The 18,139-nt window shown below is 51.1% G+C and overlaps 1 protein-coding gene across 1 annotated transcript in view; it reads left to right on the top strand.

The window, feature by feature from the left end:
• Positions 1-18,139, top strand: part of CFAP46 (cilia and flagella associated protein 46) — a 121,209-nt gene that overhangs the window by 67,051 nt on the left and 36,019 nt on the right. The window contains exons 32-40 of the mRNA XM_063101626.1: positions 2,745-2,893; positions 3,680-3,778; positions 5,125-5,257; positions 6,161-6,307; positions 9,894-10,094; positions 10,192-10,298; positions 11,213-11,389; positions 12,871-13,006; positions 17,328-17,516. Of these exons, the coding sequence (XP_062957696.1) occupies positions 2,745-2,893; positions 3,680-3,778; positions 5,125-5,257; positions 6,161-6,307; positions 9,894-10,094; positions 10,192-10,298; positions 11,213-11,389; positions 12,871-13,006; positions 17,328-17,516 (1,338 nt within the window). The remainder of the gene's footprint in view (positions 1-2,744; positions 2,894-3,679; positions 3,779-5,124; positions 5,258-6,160; positions 6,308-9,893; positions 10,095-10,191; positions 10,299-11,212; positions 11,390-12,870; positions 13,007-17,327; positions 17,517-18,139) is intronic.

Genomic DNA, 18,139 nt, shown 5'->3' with positions numbered 1-18,139 from the left:
CCAGCCTTGTCCACCATGTTAATTTGTGCCACCTGCCGGGTGTGTGGTCACATCTCACCAAGGTTTAATCAGACACTGCCTGCTACAGGGATGTCCTCTTTTGTGAGGTGCCTGTCCAGCCTGCTGCCCGTGTGGTGGTAAGCTTTCTGTCTTCTCCTTATAGATCTGAGGGAATCCTTTATGTGCTCTGGAGAGAACACTTTGGCAGTCACCTGACTAGCAGATCACCTTCATGTGGCACCTTGTCGTTCCACTGTTCAGTGGGGTCTTTTCATGAATAGAGATTATTAGTTTTAATGTAATACAATTTATTAATCTTTTCACTTTTTGTGGTTAGTGCTTTTTGTGTCCTGTGTTTTTAAGTTTCCATTTCTGAAGGTTATGCAAATATTCTCTTATATTTTTCCGAAAGGTGGAAATACTTTCCACCTTTATAGTTTTACCTGCCGTATCTGCAATCCACCTGAAATTGATTTCTGTGTGTGGTGTGAGGCAAGGGGTCAGGCTTTGGGTTTTGAAATCCAGATGTCACCTCGTTGTGTGGTGCCACGTTGGTCATGAGCTGAGCATTCACCTGCACGGTTCTACTCAGGTCCCCACGTGTTTTCTGTTGGTTTGTCTGTGCTTGCACCAGCATTTCACTGTCCCAGTTCCTGAGCTTCATAATCTCAAATATTTGGTAAGGAAGATCCCTCACCTTACTCTTCAGGAAGGTCTTGGCTCATCTTTTGATTCTCTACTGTGTTTCTGTGTGTATCCTACAATCAGCCTGTCGGGGTCACTACAAACCCTGGTGGAGTTTTGGCTGTGATTGCGTTGAATCTCTAAATCAGTTGGTGGAGGAGCGTGACCCCTCTCTCCGTTGGTTTAGGCCTCTAACCTCTCTCGACATTGAAGTTTTCTGCACAGAAGTCATGCACATGTTAGATTTATTTCCATGTATTTGACACCTTTGATGCCACTGGAAATATACCTTTTTGTTTCATTTTTAAACTCCAGATGAAGTATAGAAATGTAATTGTTTTCATTTTGACCTTGTAGGCATTAATTTTGTTAAACTATTAATAATTTTAGTAATTTATCTGTAGATTCTTTTGCATTTTGTGTGTAATAATCATTTCATCTGCAAACGGTATTTTATTTTCTAATTTCTGATCTTCACACTTTTTATTTCTTTACCTTGCCTTACCATACTGGCATGGACCTCCAGGGCAACATCGCATAAAAATGGTGACACCCTTACCTTGCTCCCTATCTGGAAGGAGAAGTTTGTTTTCTACATTTTACTATTAGGTATAATTGATATTTGTTGTAGGTTTTTATAGTTCTTTATTGATTAAGGAAGTTTATTTCTGTTTGCTAAGAATTTTAATCACGAATGGCTGTAGATTTTTATCAAGTATTTTTATCCATCTACCTAATTGATGATTATTTTCTCCCTTATGCCTTAAATTAATTACTTTGATTTTTTTTCTAATGATCATCAGAATAAACGCAACTTGATCGTGACATATTATGCATTCTTTCTGCCATCAGATTCAACCGGCAACTATTTGTTCAGGGTGTGTGCCTCTGTGATCATGGAAAGACTGGTGTTTAATTTTCCTTTCATACCATGTCCTTACCAGGATTTGGTAAAAAGTTACGTTGGCCTTCTAGTCAGTTAGAAAGTGTTCCTTTGCTTACTATTCTTTGGTAGAATTTGCGTAAGATTAGTTGTTCGTTCCTTGAATGTTTGGAAGAACTCCCTGGTAAAGCCGTCTGTACCTAGATCTTCTATTTGGAAAGATTTTAAATTATGGATCCAGTTTATTTAATAGTTATAAAATTCTTCAGAGTTTCTGTTTGTTCTTATAGCAGTGTTTGTGGGCTGTGTTTTTCTGGGATGTTTCCATTGGATATAAATTTTCAAATGTATTGACATAGGTTATTCTTAGTGTCCTTTTACTGTCTCTCACTGTCTGTGGGATCTTCAGAGATGTCTGTGTAGCCCCCGCTCCCTCTGTCGGCTGCGCTAGGAGCTACTGATTTTATTTATCAGTCTTCTCAAAGAATCACATGCTTTCCAGGGCACCAAAAATGCCACCGAGCTTAGCTATGGTCCCTGAGAGGGCTAGTGTACTTCCAGACTGCCCTGAATTGTAGGGTGCAGCCCCTCAGGGACCCAGCTGAGAGTTTAGCTTTTGGGGGGCCCAAACTCCAGGTTCTGTGCTTGTCCTGCAGCACAGCTGACCAGACACCCCAGGGCGAATGTGCCCAGATGCCAGGCTCCTTTCTTTTGATAGCCATCTTTTCCCAGATCTTGGCCCATAATTTTTCCCTACACTGTGCACTCTCCAGTTCTTAGAAGTAGACTTTTAAAGTGTCATCCAACTTTTCTAAATTCCCACTGTAGAGTAATTGTTTGAACACTATTAGAAAGCGTTATTTTAAAGCAGTTATATGTGTACACAAGAAATTCAGTTTTTAATGGATCAGTAGTTTTTAGTGGAAAAAAGAAACGAAAACATAAATTTGAATAAACACATACCTGGATGCGTGTCCTGTGAGGATTTTCACGCCTGGGGGCTGAAACACGCCACCGCACACGACAGAACGAAACCCAGTAGTGAGGATGGGGAGGAAGAGGACGCCGCTGGTCCATGCGCGTGGCGGGCACCTGCTGGGTGCCTGGCGCCATGAAGCCAGCGGCTGACACCCGTCCCACTCCTGCGACCTTGTGTGTTTGCTGTGTACTTATGTAGACGTACAGTTTATACTTTCTGGACCACTTGGCCAAGGCCCTGCAGAAGATGTTCCTGTACGAGCTGGCAATCCCGGTCCTGCAGCTGGGTGTACTCATCGCGGACTCCGTGGTTGAAAGCAAGAGCCTCGCCGATCTCTACCGCCTGCGGTCGGTACACCTCCTTTATCTTCAGGGAAACTGGGAAATGTTTAAGTAAATAGAGTAAAAATTTCCCCAGTGCAGTATAAAAACAAACATTTTAAAATGTTAATTCTGTAGTTGACTATTTGCATAAACAGGAAGGTCCCTAAAATTTGTAAGTCAGGTAAATCAAACTACTTGAATATAAGAATGGCATTTGTATTTTAAACTTTCTACTTGACCCTTAAGAGAATATCCTACTTTTAAGGAAACACACACTGAAGTGTTTAGGGATAAAGGGGCTGGCATGTAGGGATAGCGGCGGCCGGGGGTGGGAGACGGAGGGGCAGACGAGGTGCTAGGGCTCTTGCCGAGGGGTCAGGGTGGAGCACGTAGGCAGTGCCTTCCAGTGTCGGGCGGCTTTTCTGTGGGCTTGAAATCATGTCAAAACAAAAATGTGTTAAGCAAGAACCGAAGCAGAGCTTCTCTGCTTGAAGTTGTGATGGGGTGGTCAGAGCCCACCTGCCATGCCTTATCTTTGCCTCTAAAGGTGACCCTGAGACCATAAGTACTGAATCAAATAAAGTATATGAATGAATGACTTTTAAAATTCTATCTGAAATTTGATAGCTTTAAAAATTATTGAAAATTATATTTAAAAATTATATTGTTATGTAAATGTCATCAAAGCACATATTTCTTTTATAGTTCACAAGTTTGTATGAAGTACACTAAATTCAGCACCAGTTCGTCTTCTGACACTGTGTCCTGTCTGACAGCATTAACCCTCTTTGTCACACCCTTGCCCCACAGGCTGGCCCAGGTGTGTTCAGATCTGAGGCTGAGAGGAGCAGCCGCTCAGCACCAGGAGGCGCTACGGCAGGTGTACCTCTGTGACTCAGAGCAGGCAAGGTGCGCCTCTCAACAGCGCAGCCCATAGAGACGGTGGGACGCAGCCACCCTTCTGCACCAACGCCTGTGCCTCTGGGTGGCCCTGTGGAAGCTCAGGGCCTTTGGGCTCATCTGATGCGGCCCTGGCCCTGGCTGTGTCCCCTCTAAGCACCAGGACCCTACTCCGTCACTGCAGCTGGACGGCAGAGTGTCTGTGAGACCCTCGGCCAAGTGCATGGAGGACAGTGTAGGGGGGCACAGTATCTGTAGGGCAGTGTCTGGGGGCAGGGTATGGGAACAGTGTACGGTTTCGCAGTTTACACTGTATGGAGGCAGTGTACAGGAGAGAGTGTATGAGGACAGTGTAAGGGGGCAGTGTAGGGTGACAGTGTATCGGGGCAGTGTAGGGGGGCAGTGTACGGGGACAGTGACGGGGGCCGTGTACGGGGATAGTGAGGGGGGCCGTGTACGAGGGCAGTGTACAGTGACCGTGTACGGGGACGGCGTATGGGGGCGGCGCACGGGGACGGCGTAAGGGGGCGGCGGATGGGGGTGGCGGATGGGGACGGTGCACGGGGGCAGTTCACGGGGGCAGTGTATGGGGGCAGTGTACGGGGACAGTGTACGGGGACAGTTTATGGGGCAGGGTACGGGGACAGTGTATGGTGACAGTGTATGGGGACAGTGTATGGTGAGAGTTTATGGGGACAGTGTATGGGGACAGTGTATGGGGGCAGTGTATGGGGGCAGTGTATGGGGACAGTGTATGGTGACAGTGTATGGGTGCAGTGTATGGTGACAGTTTTGGTGGGCAGTGTACTGTGGCAGTGTACGGGGGCAGTGTACGGGGGCACTGTACGGGGGCAGTGTACGGTGACCGTGTACGGGGACAGTGTACGGGGGCAGTGTACGGGGGCCGTGTATGGTGACAGTGTATGGGGGCAGTGAATGGGGGCAGTGTATGGTGACAGTGTAAGGGGGCAGTTGATGGGGGCAGTGGATGGGGGACAGTGTTGTGGGCAGCATATGGCAGCAGTGAATGGGTGGGTGCCATGTTGGGGGAGTGGGGGGCTGGGGGCCTGTTGCCCCTTGGTTGGGGCAGTGAGTCTGAGAGGCGCACTGACACCTATGTCAGGACATTGCGTGGTAGCTGGACATGTGAGTCTGGAGTTGGGGAGAGGGAAGGGGCTGTAAACGTGAACTTGGGAGTCAGACGTGCTGCGAACCCCTAGGGCTTTTCTGTTGATCTTTGTACACACTTGAGAGAGTAATGGCTTCTGTACCTGCTTTTATGTGCATTTCTTCGATCGCTGAAGAAGCTGAGCACCTTCATGTATGTACTGGCCCCTGTGTGTCTCGCTTCACAGCTGCAGGAAAGAGATTGCGTTGAGAAAAGAGAAAAACAAGGAGCCTGTGTCAGAGGAAAGCCTGCCTGTGCTGAGAGAGCAGGCACCTCCGGGCCAGCTCCCCAGGATGAAACCTCTCGTAGCCAAGGACAAGGTGAGCGTGCTCGGCGCACAGCCCGCAGGTGCTGGTGACTGGCTGCTGTGGGGTCGCAGCTAGAGCAGCCGGCCAGAATTACTGTGCACAAACTCCTGTGCCAGGTTTCATGGGAAATCCACGGACCCGTCCCTGCGAGGCCCTGGGATGCCCCAGGGAAGATGAACTTGACGTGCAGTGAAGACCACCACGGGAGGGGCTGCCAGGGGCCCAAGCGGCGACTGAGGGAAGTGAGGCTGGGGGCAGCCACCAGGGGGCTCCCCATGGAGCAGAGCTGGCCTCTTGAGGCCCCTGTCACTGATCACTAACTGGTTCTCCCTCCAGACCACAGGGGCCCACCCCTTATGGGTTTGCCCTTAAAGGCAGTCACCCATCCCAACCGCCACAGTCTTACTCAAAGAACACTGGTGCCGAAGGGGTGCCCCCAAAGTCAAGGCTTTGTGAGGCATGGTAGGAAGACGCTGGGATCTCAGAGTGTGCAGGCTCTTCAGCAGGCCAGGGCTTGGCCTGCCACCCAAGTCCAGGATGGCAAGGGTCAGTCATGCAACTTGCTGAGCTGTGAAAGCTCGGTGGCCTGTCCCATACCGGTCAGGGTGTTGCTTGATACGAAGAAAGAGGGAGAGAGTGAGCCATGTCAGGGAGGCTGGTGGTGGCTCAGTTGGTTGTGAGGGAAAAGAAGAGACAGGAGTCCAGGACACGTGAGGTTTGTCAGGAGCACAACAGGTGTGAGCTTGGTAGTGCACCTGGGACCTACGGGTTGTCCTCCGTGCCACAGGGCTGTTGAGGACCCTTGGTGGCAGCCCAGCTTCCTGTGTGTGTGCAGTCACCTGCCTCCTTTAATAGAACATATCGAGGGGACACAGACGTGGGACAGTGGCAGCTCAGGACTGTGGTCTCTTACAGATTTTGAAAATAAATGGAGAGACCGGGAGGGACCTAGACGGAACCTGCTTTCCCCAGTTGTGGATGCTGAAAGCAGAGGTCCTGCTGGAGATGGACCTGCACCAGCCCGCACGGCTGCTCCTGGCAGAAGCTCACCTGGCCTTCCAGGTGAGGAGCCCCTCTCAGTGCACCACCATGCAGAGCAGGTCCCCCTGACCTGTGCACAGAGAGAGGCTTCTGTCTGTGGAAGAGGAACCTGCCATTCTGAAGCTTGCTTTGTACCTGTCAGTCCTAGAAAATCCACTTGGTTCTCTTTTATGGGTCCAAATCTCTGTGGAAAGTCTGTCTCTCAAATCCTTTGTCCATCTTTTCCTCTATTTGCTTGAACTTATTAATCACAGCTTGTTAAAGTGCCTGTTTCCAGTAACTGCTTTGGGTCTGTTTCTGCCGCCCCTTTTTTCTCTTGGATCTCAGAGGTTTGGTTCTGTCCTCGAGCTTTCCTCTTAACTTCTTTCTTTTCGATGCTGTAGGTGGGAGATGAAAGCTTGGAGGGCCGCTGGGTGGTGCCTTCCACCAGAGCGCAGTGGTCTGTTCTAGAAGGCAGGTCATGTATAGGGCCACTGTGGTCCAGGTGACATCAGTCTAGCCTTGTCTTTGTCCAGTCTGTTCTCCTCAGCCAGTGGGCTCTGGCTTCCCTCTTGGGTTCTGCTGTCCCATCGATGGCTGCCCTCAGGGAAAATCTAGGATGGATGGAAAAACCCAGCACAAAGGGAAGCCCAGTTCCTGCCAGTGTCAACTGCTCCCCAGACCCACCTCCAGACACACGCTGTATCTTCTGTCAAGATATTAGACTTTCCTTCATTAAGAGGGTGAGGCAGAGCTACACAGCCAGACAGCCTGTCCCTTGTTTTAAAGAAGACTTCCCCCCCACCACCAAAAAAAAGACTTCGTAATGGTATAAAAATTCAGTGACACCCACCCAAGCCTAGTGAGGTTCAGACTCCATCTCAGGCAGCAGGGACAGGTGTGTGCAGATCTCAGGCAGGGGGACAGGTGTGTGCGGTTCTCAGGCAGGGGGACAGGTGTGCAGATCTCAGGCAGGACAAGTGTGTGCAGATCTCAGGCAGGACAAGTGTGTGCAGATCTCAGGCAGGGGGACAGGTGTGCAGATCTCAGGCAGGACAAGTGTGTGTGGTTCTCAGGCAAGGGGACAGGTGTGTGCCAACTAGAATTGAGAGGGAGCCTCTCCCCAGTTGGACCGAGACCACTGTGGCCAGCTGGGGAGGAGAGAGAGGCAGGATGGGACATGCGTGGGTGCCACACTCGGCCCTGGGAGACAGTGGCCTCTCCTGAGACAAAGGGAGCACAGGGTGGAAGAGTTCTAGGCAACAAGCATCAGCCCCAGTGCAGGCAGGAGGACGCAGAAGGAAGTGGGAGGCGTGAGGCCCTGGACTTGGGACAGGAGCAAGGCTGGTGAGGGACGGGGACTCGGAGAGGCTCCCATGGGACCTAGCCCACATCCTGGGCCTAGTGCGGCCCTGGTTCCCAGTCCCCAGGACAGTTGGGACGATGTCAGCCTGGTGCACATGTGGTCTGTGGCCACCTCCTTTCCTGCCATTGCTGTGTGGCCATGATGCTACATCTTGCCCAAAACAGGTCTCCTAGCCCCCGCGTCCGTCCCCAGCTTTCCCCATCAGCTCAGCCCCTCCGCCCCTCCCAGCTAAACCCAGACCCTAAATGCACTGCAGCGCGCCTGCTCCCCAGCTAGCAGTGACTGCTGAGTCCAAGTGTGCGGACCATGTTCTGCCCTGTCCCCTTCCTTCCTGGCTGCTGGCACCCCTCCCCCACCCTCTCTGGCTCCCTTCTCTCTCGCACCCCCCACACTCCCAGCCCCCAAGGTCCACATCTCTTGGGTTTCTGCCCACCCCTTGGCTCTCTCCCTGGGACGCAGGCCCCATGACCCAGTGACCAATCAGCTGAGGCCGTCTCCTGTGGGTGTCCACAGGAGCTGGTCACTCTTGCTGTCCCCTCCTCAGAACACAGCTCTGCCTCCTTGCACACAAGTGTCCACACCAGAAAGCCTGGTGCTGGACTCACCCTGCACTGCGCCCGCCCATTCTCCGGGTGCTCCAGCCCCGGGCCTGGCCCTGGCCAGCCTCCACAGCTCCTCCTCTCAATGTGATGCTCACCCTGGCCGGGCTGCTGGCCCCGTGCAGCGCCCCTGACCGGGCCGCCAGATGCCGGCTCTGCTTGGGCCTCATTCAGCCACATGCTGGCCTCGCTGCCTGAGCCCAGCCTCCTGGGCCTCTGCCTCGGCCCTTGGAGCCCTGCACTGTCCTGCCGGCTTGGCCTAGAGGCCAGAAATGCTCTTCTGCAGAGACGCCCCCACCTTCCCACCCCAAGCCACCCCCAACCGCCCGGTGGGCTGCTGTGGACCCCAGCCCTGTGTACACACTCTTCGTGGTCCAGGCTGTGGCTTCCAGGAGGGACCTGCATCGGGCCTGGCCCTGTCTCTCCTGGTGGACGGCATCCCCTCCCTCTTCCTGGGCACAATGAAATGTGTGGAGTGGTCAGAGGACAACAGAGAGCTCCTCACAGATCCTGTGCTGGCCTGTGCCCAGTCCCTCCCCTCTGTCCCAGCCTGGCCACGTCCTGTCTCCTCTGTCCACACAAGCAGCTGGGGCTTCCGGTTGGGCCCAGGACGTGACATCCCGGCCTTCTTGCCTCCTCCGTGGACAGAGCCCAGTCAGCACATGGCTGTGACCAGCTGTCACCAACTCCACTCCCTCCACACAACATGCTCCTTTGTTATTAACAATTTTTAAATTTTAAACAATTTTTAAAAATTGTTTAAACTGTCTTAAAATTGCCCCATCTTTTCTGGCATTTACCATGAGGCCTCCAGAGAAGCCTCTGGAGCACGACAGGAAGGGGCTTCAGCATCAGCGCTGGTAGGACAGGGGCGAGCTGACAGGTGGGGAGCCCAGGGGGCCCGCTCGTCCTGCTGCAGCAGGCACCTGGGCTCAGGTGGGCTCCCGTCCATCCTAGGTGGTGACCACCTCTCCCCGAGGCCAGAGCCACCCGGAAGCGCTGGAGCCGGTGCCGGAGGAAAGGCGCTAGGCCATTCCGCTCCGGGCTCTGCGGGGCTGTTACCGTGGTCTCCAAGCCCCCGAAGTGGGTCCCTGAAGTGGGTCCCCACACACAGGTGTCTCTCCTGAGAGCAAATACGAGGCCTCAGCCTTCAGCTGCCAGAGGAGCCCCAGGGCCAGACCCAGAGTGCGGCTGCTGCTCCCGGTTCCTCTCCCCGCACTGGATCGCCCCCTCCTCACCTGTCTGTCTCCACCTCTCCCCCTCCCCCCTCCCACACCCCCTCCCCCTCCCTCCCCTTCCCCACCCCTCCCCCTCCCCTCCCCTCCCCCCTCCCACACCCCCCCTCCCTCCCCTTCCCCACCCCTCCCCCTCCCCTCCTTCTCCAACCTTCTCCCCCTCCCCCTCCCCTCCCCCCTCCGATACCCCCTCCCGTCCCCTCCCCCTCCCTCCCCTTCCCCCCCTCCCCCTCCCCTCCTTCTCCAACCTTCTCCCCCTCCCCCCTCCTCCCCTCCCTCCCCCCTCCTCCCCTCCCTCCCCCCTCCCCCTCCCTCCCTCTGTCTGTCTCTGTCCATCTCTCTTCCCACCCCCTGATCCCCGTATACGTATCTTATTCTATGTACCCAGAGTCATATACATCCATATCTACCTCTGCATCTTTTTTTAGGAGCTTGATGACCCTTTTGCAGAGTCACAATGCCTGTTGCTTCTAGCACAGTTGGCCAACAAAGAAAAAAACTATGGACAAGCGAGGAAACTGGTGGAGCGGGCCCAGCGCCTGGGCGGGACCGAGGAGTTGTGGTACAATTCAGCCCTGACGCTGGCGGAGACGCTTCTGTCCACGGAAGAGGAGGGGCGAGAAATCACGGTGAGGACACGTGGCGGACGCCCGTGCTCAGCAGAGGGGACGCCGTGGGGCTCTGAGCGACACATGCATAGTAACATCAATGCTGGTGTCATCCCAGGTCTGCCACCTTTTCCAAAAACTCATAGATGCCTTTGAGGTTCTCAAGAAAGAAAGACCTAACAGGATGCCCATGCTGGAATTCTTCACCACAGACCTGGAAGCCAGGTAGATTTCTATAAGAAAAACTGTTCGTTCACATCCAAGTTGTGGTTTACCCTCTTCCATCTGTTAAGTTTTATGCTGTCACGTGATGGGGCCACGCACCCGCCTCCTCCACAGAGCTCCAGAAAACTCCAGAAGTGCCCTATACTTCCACAGGCTCCCTGGGAAGCAAGCCTTCCGTCCACACGTCTTCCTGTCTGACTTAGGAAGGTGGCCTCGGGGCCCTAGGGGGAGCATAACAAATTGTTTCCTCTAGGTGTGTGGCTGTATTAGCATAAATATAGATAGCGTCTTTTCTTATAGCTTTTGAAAAGCCTTTGTCTCAGGCACGTCCCCTACGATAGCTTATCTTGGACATCTCTCTTCTTCGGAAGCAGAATTGCAGACTCCACTTTAACTGGCTTGTCAGAGAACCAGCTTTGGGTTTATTGACCACAGCAAAAGGGAATTTAGCCTTATTCTGGTTTTCTTTATTTTCTGCTTCCCCTTCGTGAGGGCCTTTCTGTGCTGGTGAGGGAGGGGCTGCTCACGCTGTCCCGAGCTGAGCGCGGGGTCCTTGAGCTGAGCATCTGTCCCCTTTTCCTCATGCTCCTCTGAACTCCACTTGGCAGCATCCACAGATCTGGTGTTTACAGTTTGTCACTTTAGTGTGGCTATCTTTTCTACTTGTGAGTCATTTAGGAAAGTTTTTGAATTTGGGAGCGGGGTCTTGTTAATTTCCAGTTTTTCGCGCTGTGATCAATGCATGTGGCCTGTTTGATTTCCAGTTTTTGAGAAATGTCCTGCAGGTGTTTCTTCCAGCATCTGTGGGTGAGCACTAGAGAGAATGGCAGTAGCCAAACTTGAAAGGTGACACAGCCCCAGGGTTTTTGACGCAGTGGCCTCAGAAGCCACTGAGGAGGCATCTGTCCCGCCAGGTGCGTGAGCCTGCAGATCACAGTCGCCCAGGAGGCAGCGGACAGCGAGCCTCCTGATGGCTGCTTTTTACTGAAAGAGATGGATGACACCTTGATGAAAATTGAGGAAAAGTTCATCAACTGTGGCTACAGAGAGAACTGTGTTGATATAAAACTAGAGCGTGCAAAGATCAAGAGGTAAGCGCTTGCTGCACGCACTGCCGGACGGTAGAGGAGCCAACCGCAGGGCAGGGCGGGCTGGCGTACGCCTTGCACAGCTCTGCTTTACCCCAAGTCCCACACACGACACCTCCTACCCCAGCTGCAGCCCCACGGGCTGCTCAGACCCTTCTCCCTGGGCAGCCTCCTCCCCGCTGCAGCTTGGCCCCCTGTCTGGGCCACACACCCGGCTTTCGTCCCCAGTCCCAGGCCTTGTGGCTGCCCACCCCCCTCAGGGACACCCGCGCGGGCATCTGCAGCCTTCGTGAGTATCGTCCAGCCCATGGCTCCTCCCGGCTCCTGCCTGCCCTTTCGACAGCCACACACATCCCCCCACCACCATGCGGACATGCACAGTCACGCCTCACAGCCCGCTCAGACACACAGCACTGCCCCCCTCCACGTCATCCACAGGCCACATGCACGCCACATGGCTCTGGCCTCAGCTCCAGCAGGACTGTCACTTGCCCCTCCATTGCTTGCCCCATGCCAGCTGCTCTCCCAGCTGCAGGATACGCACACCCACCACCCCCTCTGGCAAAGACTCGGTGAAGGCCCTCCCCTCACCCCTTCACCACCCCCCACCCTGGGCCACCCACAGGCTTATCTGGAACACAAGGAAACCCAGTGTGTGGCAATAAACAGCTTCCATGAGGGAAAAGCAACCCAACACCTGCAAAGTCTACCAATCGTGCTCACTGTAGATGTGTTATATTGCCATTGTAGAACCCAAGAAGATGCAGAAAATTAGCTGACTGAACCCCGCAGAGCTCATATTGCAGTATTGTTTTAGCAGATATCTTTTAGGCACAGATTTAATTTTTTGTAAATATGGTCACGTGTCACTTAACAACGGGGGTGCGTTCTGAGAAGTGCACCATCAGGGGATGTCCCTGTGCAAGCATGGCAGAGTGCACGTGCACAAAACTCAGTGTGTGGCCTGCTACACACCTGGGCTATCAGGTGTGGCCCTGGGCCGTAGGCTGCAGGCACATACAGCTGTTACTGTACTGAGCACTGTAGGCAGTGGTAACACAGTGGTAAATGTTTGTGTCTCTAAACACAGCTAAACATAGAGAAGGTGCAGTGAAAATACGGTGTCGTAATCTCATGGGACCACCCTCGTGTACCCGGTCTGTCACTGACCAAAACATCATGATGTGGCTCGTGACTTTATCGTACCGCACATATGAGGGCACTTCAGAAAGTTCATGGAAAGACTCATATTATCTTTGAATTCTGTTTTTCCATGAGCTTTGTGAAGTGCCACCGTACTGCATTATTCCAGCTCTTTTTTATCTTGACTCGAAGATATGTTGAGACTCGCTTTACATGTGAGAATATCTTTAGTCACTAAATTTTACATACTAGTAAAATATACAGCATGATTTTACAAAAACTGCATACGACATGATGCTTTAATGTTTTTGTTCTAAATTCCACTCGTGCATCTTGCAAAGGTTATGTGCCCAATGGGAGAGAGATGAGGAAGGGAAGACTGCACACTACTTGGAAGCTTATGACTTGGTCCAGAGAGCTGTGGCTGAAGAGGAGGAGAGACTTCACAGTGTTCAGAGTTTATTGTCCTTTCAAGATGTAAGTATGTGCCCTAGATCTTTGTGCAGATTTTCGGCCATTCCCATCTGCGTATGAATACACACTACTATCCCTTGTCTCAAAACAAACCAGCTGACTTCCACACCTGGCTGAGGTGGAGCAACAGTAACTAGATCTACCCTCCCATCTGAAACCCAGAAACCAGACAAGACAAGTGAAACAAGGATTTTCAAAACACTGGACATCAGCAATGACAAATAGTATCCCTGAGTTAAGGTCCAAGCTTATGCAGCCCAGGTGGAATCTGGCTGAGGACCTGAGTCGAGGGGATGGACTGAGAGGCCCAGGGGACAGTGAGGGTTCACAGAACAAAGCCCTGGAGAGGAGAGAGCCACACAGAGAGAAAACCCCAAGTGCCCAGCCGAGGACTGATGAGCACATTCCCGGGAGGCTGGGGAGGAGCCACTGAGTGGACTGTAGGAAACAGTGCCTGCTCCCACCGGCCTGACTAGAAAGCTCTGCGATCCGTGGGGCATTGGCAGAGCAGACAGCAGGTCTTGCCTCAGTTGGGGGAGGGTTGGCCCTGGGTGAGCACTGCTCCAGACCCACCTGAGAAATCTCAGAAGGCAGACTGAATGGACCAAGCTCTTTCCAAATAGCGTAACTGTCCCAGAAGAAAGCTCAAGAACATTTATAGGAATACAAAAATGACCGTCAGCCCCATAGCAAAATGCACATTATCAGTCAACCAGTCAGCAATTACCACGTAGAAAAGCAGGAAAACATGAGTCATGGCATGGAGAGTAACCAGTCAATTAAATCTAACGCCAAACTGTCACAGACGGTATAACTGTAACTGTACTCTGTATGTCCAGGAAGCTAAGTAGAGATGTTGAAGGCACAAAAAGAAGACAAAAATCTAACTTTTAGGGTGGAAACTCTAACGTGTGAGATGAAGAACATACTGAGGGCTGGCTGGTGAGCTCAGGAGGTTATCGGTGGTGTTGACAACATCAAGGTCCAGGGTCTCATCCTTGCACTGGCTAGCTGCCAAAAGAAAAAAACAATACACTGGATGGGATCCATGACTTAGACTGCAGAAGAAAAGACTGGGGAACTTGAAGACACAGCCATAGAATATTAAAAGTGAAAGTAAGAGAAAGAAAAAGGAAATACAATAAAAGAGAAAAGAGAACAAAAATTAAAATGAGCAGACATCAGTGAATCGAGGAACAACCTCAAGTGCATTAAAATGGGTTTTACTGGAATCCTGGGAGAAGAAAAGAAAAGGATTGGACAGGGAAGGTATTGAATAATCGATGGCTGAAATCTCCCAGACTTGATAAAAATAAATACAAACCCACAAATCCAAGAATCTAAATGAATCCCAAGCACAAAAACTGTGAAGAGAACTAAAACTACACCAACACACAACACAGCCAAGTGACCCCAAACCAGCGATAAAAGTGGCATCTTAAAGCCAGCCAGAAGGAAAACGCATGTTTTGTACAGAGCAGCATGGATGAATGACCACAGACACACTTCCGTCAGAAACAAAGCTCTAGAGAGATGGTGGAGGCACAACTGTGAAGTACCAGAGGAGAAGCTGTCCATCCGGAGTTCTGTACCTGGCAAAGTAATGTATGTGTGTGTGTGTGTGTGTGTGTGTGTGTCTATCTGTCTGTCTGTCTGTCTGTCTGTCTGTCTATCTATCTATCTATCTATCTATCTATCTATCTATCTATCTATCTATCTATCTATCAATGAAGGGGAGGTAAAGATGTTTCTCTAAACACTCAAGAGCTAAAAGAATGCATCAGCACAGACTTGCACAATGAGAACTTTAGAGACAGTCCTTCAGGCAGAAGGAAAATGGCACCAGATGGAAATATGGACCTACAAAGAGCATCAGAACATAAGCAAACGGGGCACGGTGCCAAGTGCCAGGGAAGGGAAGAAGGAAAACTGTCTTTGTGCACAGATAACATGATTGTCCATATAGAAAATAATAGGCAATCTACCAAAAAACTGAAGCTACTTGTACTAATATGCGAGTTTAGTAAGGCTTCAGGGTGCAAGAATAATATACAATTGTATATTTCTATATACTAAGAATAATCAATCAGATATTAAAATTTTTTAACCAGTATCATTTCTGATAGCATGAAAAATGGGATTTGACCCCCTAAATGTGAAACTTGTACCCTAAGAACTGCAAAACATTGCTAAGAAAAATTAAAGAAGACCCAAATAAATGGAGAGACATACCATGTTCATGGATCAGAAGACAACGTTGTTGAGATGTCAATTCTCCTAAATTATCTGAAATTTTGATCAAGATCATTGCAGGCTTTTTTATAGCAACTGACAAAATAATTTTAAAATTCATACGGGAATGTGAAAGACCTAACACAGCCAATACAACTTTGAAAAAGAAAAACAAAATTGGAGGTCTGACTAACACTACCTGATTTTATGTTGTATTATAAAGTTTTAAGTGTTATAAAGTTACAGGAATCAAGACAGTGTGGTTTTAGTGTAAAAACAGACAAAGATTGATGGGCATAATAGAGAATCCACAAACACACACACACATGTACGGGACACTGATTTTCAGCAAAGGTGCAAAGGTGGTTCAGTGAAGAGAGGGTCATCTGCAAATGGTGCCAGAACACGTGGGCGTCCACATCCAAAGCAAGGCACGTAGATTCATACCTTGTGCCACAAGTAAAAATTAACTCAAAATGGATCGTAGACCTAAATATAGGAGCTAACACCATGAAACTTTCAGAACACACAGGAAAATACCTTTGTGACCTTAGGTTTGGCAGTGATTTCTCACATAGGACACCCAAAGTGTGACTCATGTTTTGTCCTGCTGAGCCCATGGCTAGAATTGCCCCTAAAGTGTCAGTGCGGAGTTCCCACACAGGAGCACCCCAAACTGTCCTAGATGGAGCTGGCTGGGGTTCCAGACACACTGGACGCCAGGGGATTGGTCCAAGCATTTGTGAGGGGAACTCACAGTGCTGTGTGATTCTCACCAGGCACAGCGAGAGAAAGGGAGGTTCTGCCCAGGTGTGTTGGTGGCAAGGGGAGAGGGTATGGTGTTTAGATGAGGGTTTAAGGAATTTGGCTCAGGGCTGTGGCCAGTGTTGCGAGAAACAACCCAGAGACCTTCATCAGGACTGGGAATGCACAAGACCGGTTTTGTTCTGAGCCTGCTGGGAGGAGCCTATGGCTGCTGGGTCATGGAGGGCTCAAGGCACACGATGATTTTCAATCAGGATGCAGAAAGAAAGCAGGGGAATTGGGGGACCCTGTGACCTGTGAAAGAATAAATTAATAAATTGAACTTCTCCTCAAAAGACACTGTTAAAAAAATGAAGGGATGAGCCACAGACCAGGAGAGAATATTTGCAGATCACACATCTGATAAAGGTATTGTTATCCAGAATATATAAAGAACTCTCGAAAGTTCATAAGAAAACACAAAACCCAATAAGGAATGAGCAGAATATTTGAGCAGACAGTTTCCCCAAGAAAACACGTGAATGGTGAATCAGACAGGAGCAGAGGGAAGCATCGTTAGTCAGCTGGAGAGATGCGGATTACAACCATCCTGGGAAACCACCACATGCCGGTCAAAACGGCCACCGTTCAGAAGAGCACGATGCCATCGGTACAAGGATGTGGCCAGAACCCACGTGCTCTGCGGTGGGCGTGCAGAACAGGGTGGCTGCTTGGGAGGACGCGTTGGCGTTTCGTAAAATGTTAAACGTGAACCTGCCACACGACCGCCTTCTCCTCCCAGGCGGTACCTGACAGCAGTGAGCACGTGTGTCCACACAGTGCTGGCACGTGGCTGTTGACAGCAGCTGGTGTTGTACTAGCCCCAGGCTGGAGACGAAGCACGAGTGGATGGACAGCATGTGGCCCGGCCACACAGTGTGACGACACTCAGCCGAAAGAGGGTTGCATGTGTGTGTGACAGCACGGAGGCACCTGGCAGCAGTTATGCTGCGTGACACTCACCACGTGAGAAGACCACGCACGCCACAGCTCCACCCATGTAAACTCCTGGAAAATGGACACTAATAAGTGTAGAAAGGAGCTAAGTTGGCACCTGGGAAGGAGGCAGGTTCAGGAAGGGATGCGAGGAGATTTGGGGTGAAGGATGTGTCCGTTGTGTCGGGTGGTGATGGTTTTGCGGGAGTGTCCACACGTCCAGATGTCTCAGTTTTACACTTCAGACACGTGCAGTCTGTGCTATGCCACTCGTGCCTCGTCAGAGCCGTGGCGGGGGTTGTGGGCTCATGAGAAGGCCTCGGCGCTCTGACCGCGTGCATGGCCCTGTCTGTTGCAGAACGTCAACACGCCCCTGATGAGGAAGCTCGCCCGCCTCAAGCTCAGCCTCGCCGAGGTGTCTCTGGACGTGCTGCAGGTCACCTGGGAGGAGGCGCTGCAGCGGGAGCTGGAGCAGGGCTCCGTGGAGAGGTTACTTGCAGACTATCTGCACAGCACCAGCGACGACAGCCCCGTCGGCCTGGTGATTGTGGGGGCTTTCTTACAGATCCTCTGCTGAGAGACTGCCTGGGCCACACGTCCCCCTCACACCACAGTCAAGCTGAGGGGACCCCACTCCAGAGACTTCTCTGCTTCACTGGGCGCCTGACAGTGCCATCAGCCTGGGGACCGAGTGCATTCCCTGCCTCGGCAGCTCACTGGGCTTCCTGGCCTTGCCTAAGAAAGGCCTTGTTTGATTGCTTGAGGGGACTTAACTGGCTAATGAAATAGAGGCCTTATTGGGGGTGTTTCCTGTGTGACCTTTCTGCTTTCCTTCCCGAGTCGTGAGTTCACTCTATGATAGCATGTTCAAGAGCTCGATAAAGGTGAATTACACTTTGTTAAAAGAAAAGTTGAACATGCAAAATATTTGTTTTAAATGAAACATATGTTCTTCCGTTTTACATTTTCTTAGATTTCATGAAATATGAATCAAATTAATTTGGCATAGACATAAATAAACCAGAGATAGTCCTAAAATTGAACTTGATTTGTCACGGGCCTCAGAATTAAGGTTACATAAGCACACTCTCGTGACCTTTCCAACAGCTAAGCCCTGGGGTGGAGGGTGCAGGGACCGAGGGGAGGGGTGGACAACCGCGCTGC

Source organism: Cynocephalus volans, chromosome 7, assembly GCF_027409185.1.
Source record: "Cynocephalus volans isolate mCynVol1 chromosome 7, mCynVol1.pri, whole genome shotgun sequence".
In the NCBI taxonomy this organism is placed as follows: domain Eukaryota; kingdom Metazoa; phylum Chordata; class Mammalia; order Dermoptera; family Cynocephalidae; genus Cynocephalus; species Cynocephalus volans.
The sequence above is the reverse complement of the archived record's forward strand: the minus strand, read 5'-3'. Positions and strand labels throughout refer to the sequence as shown.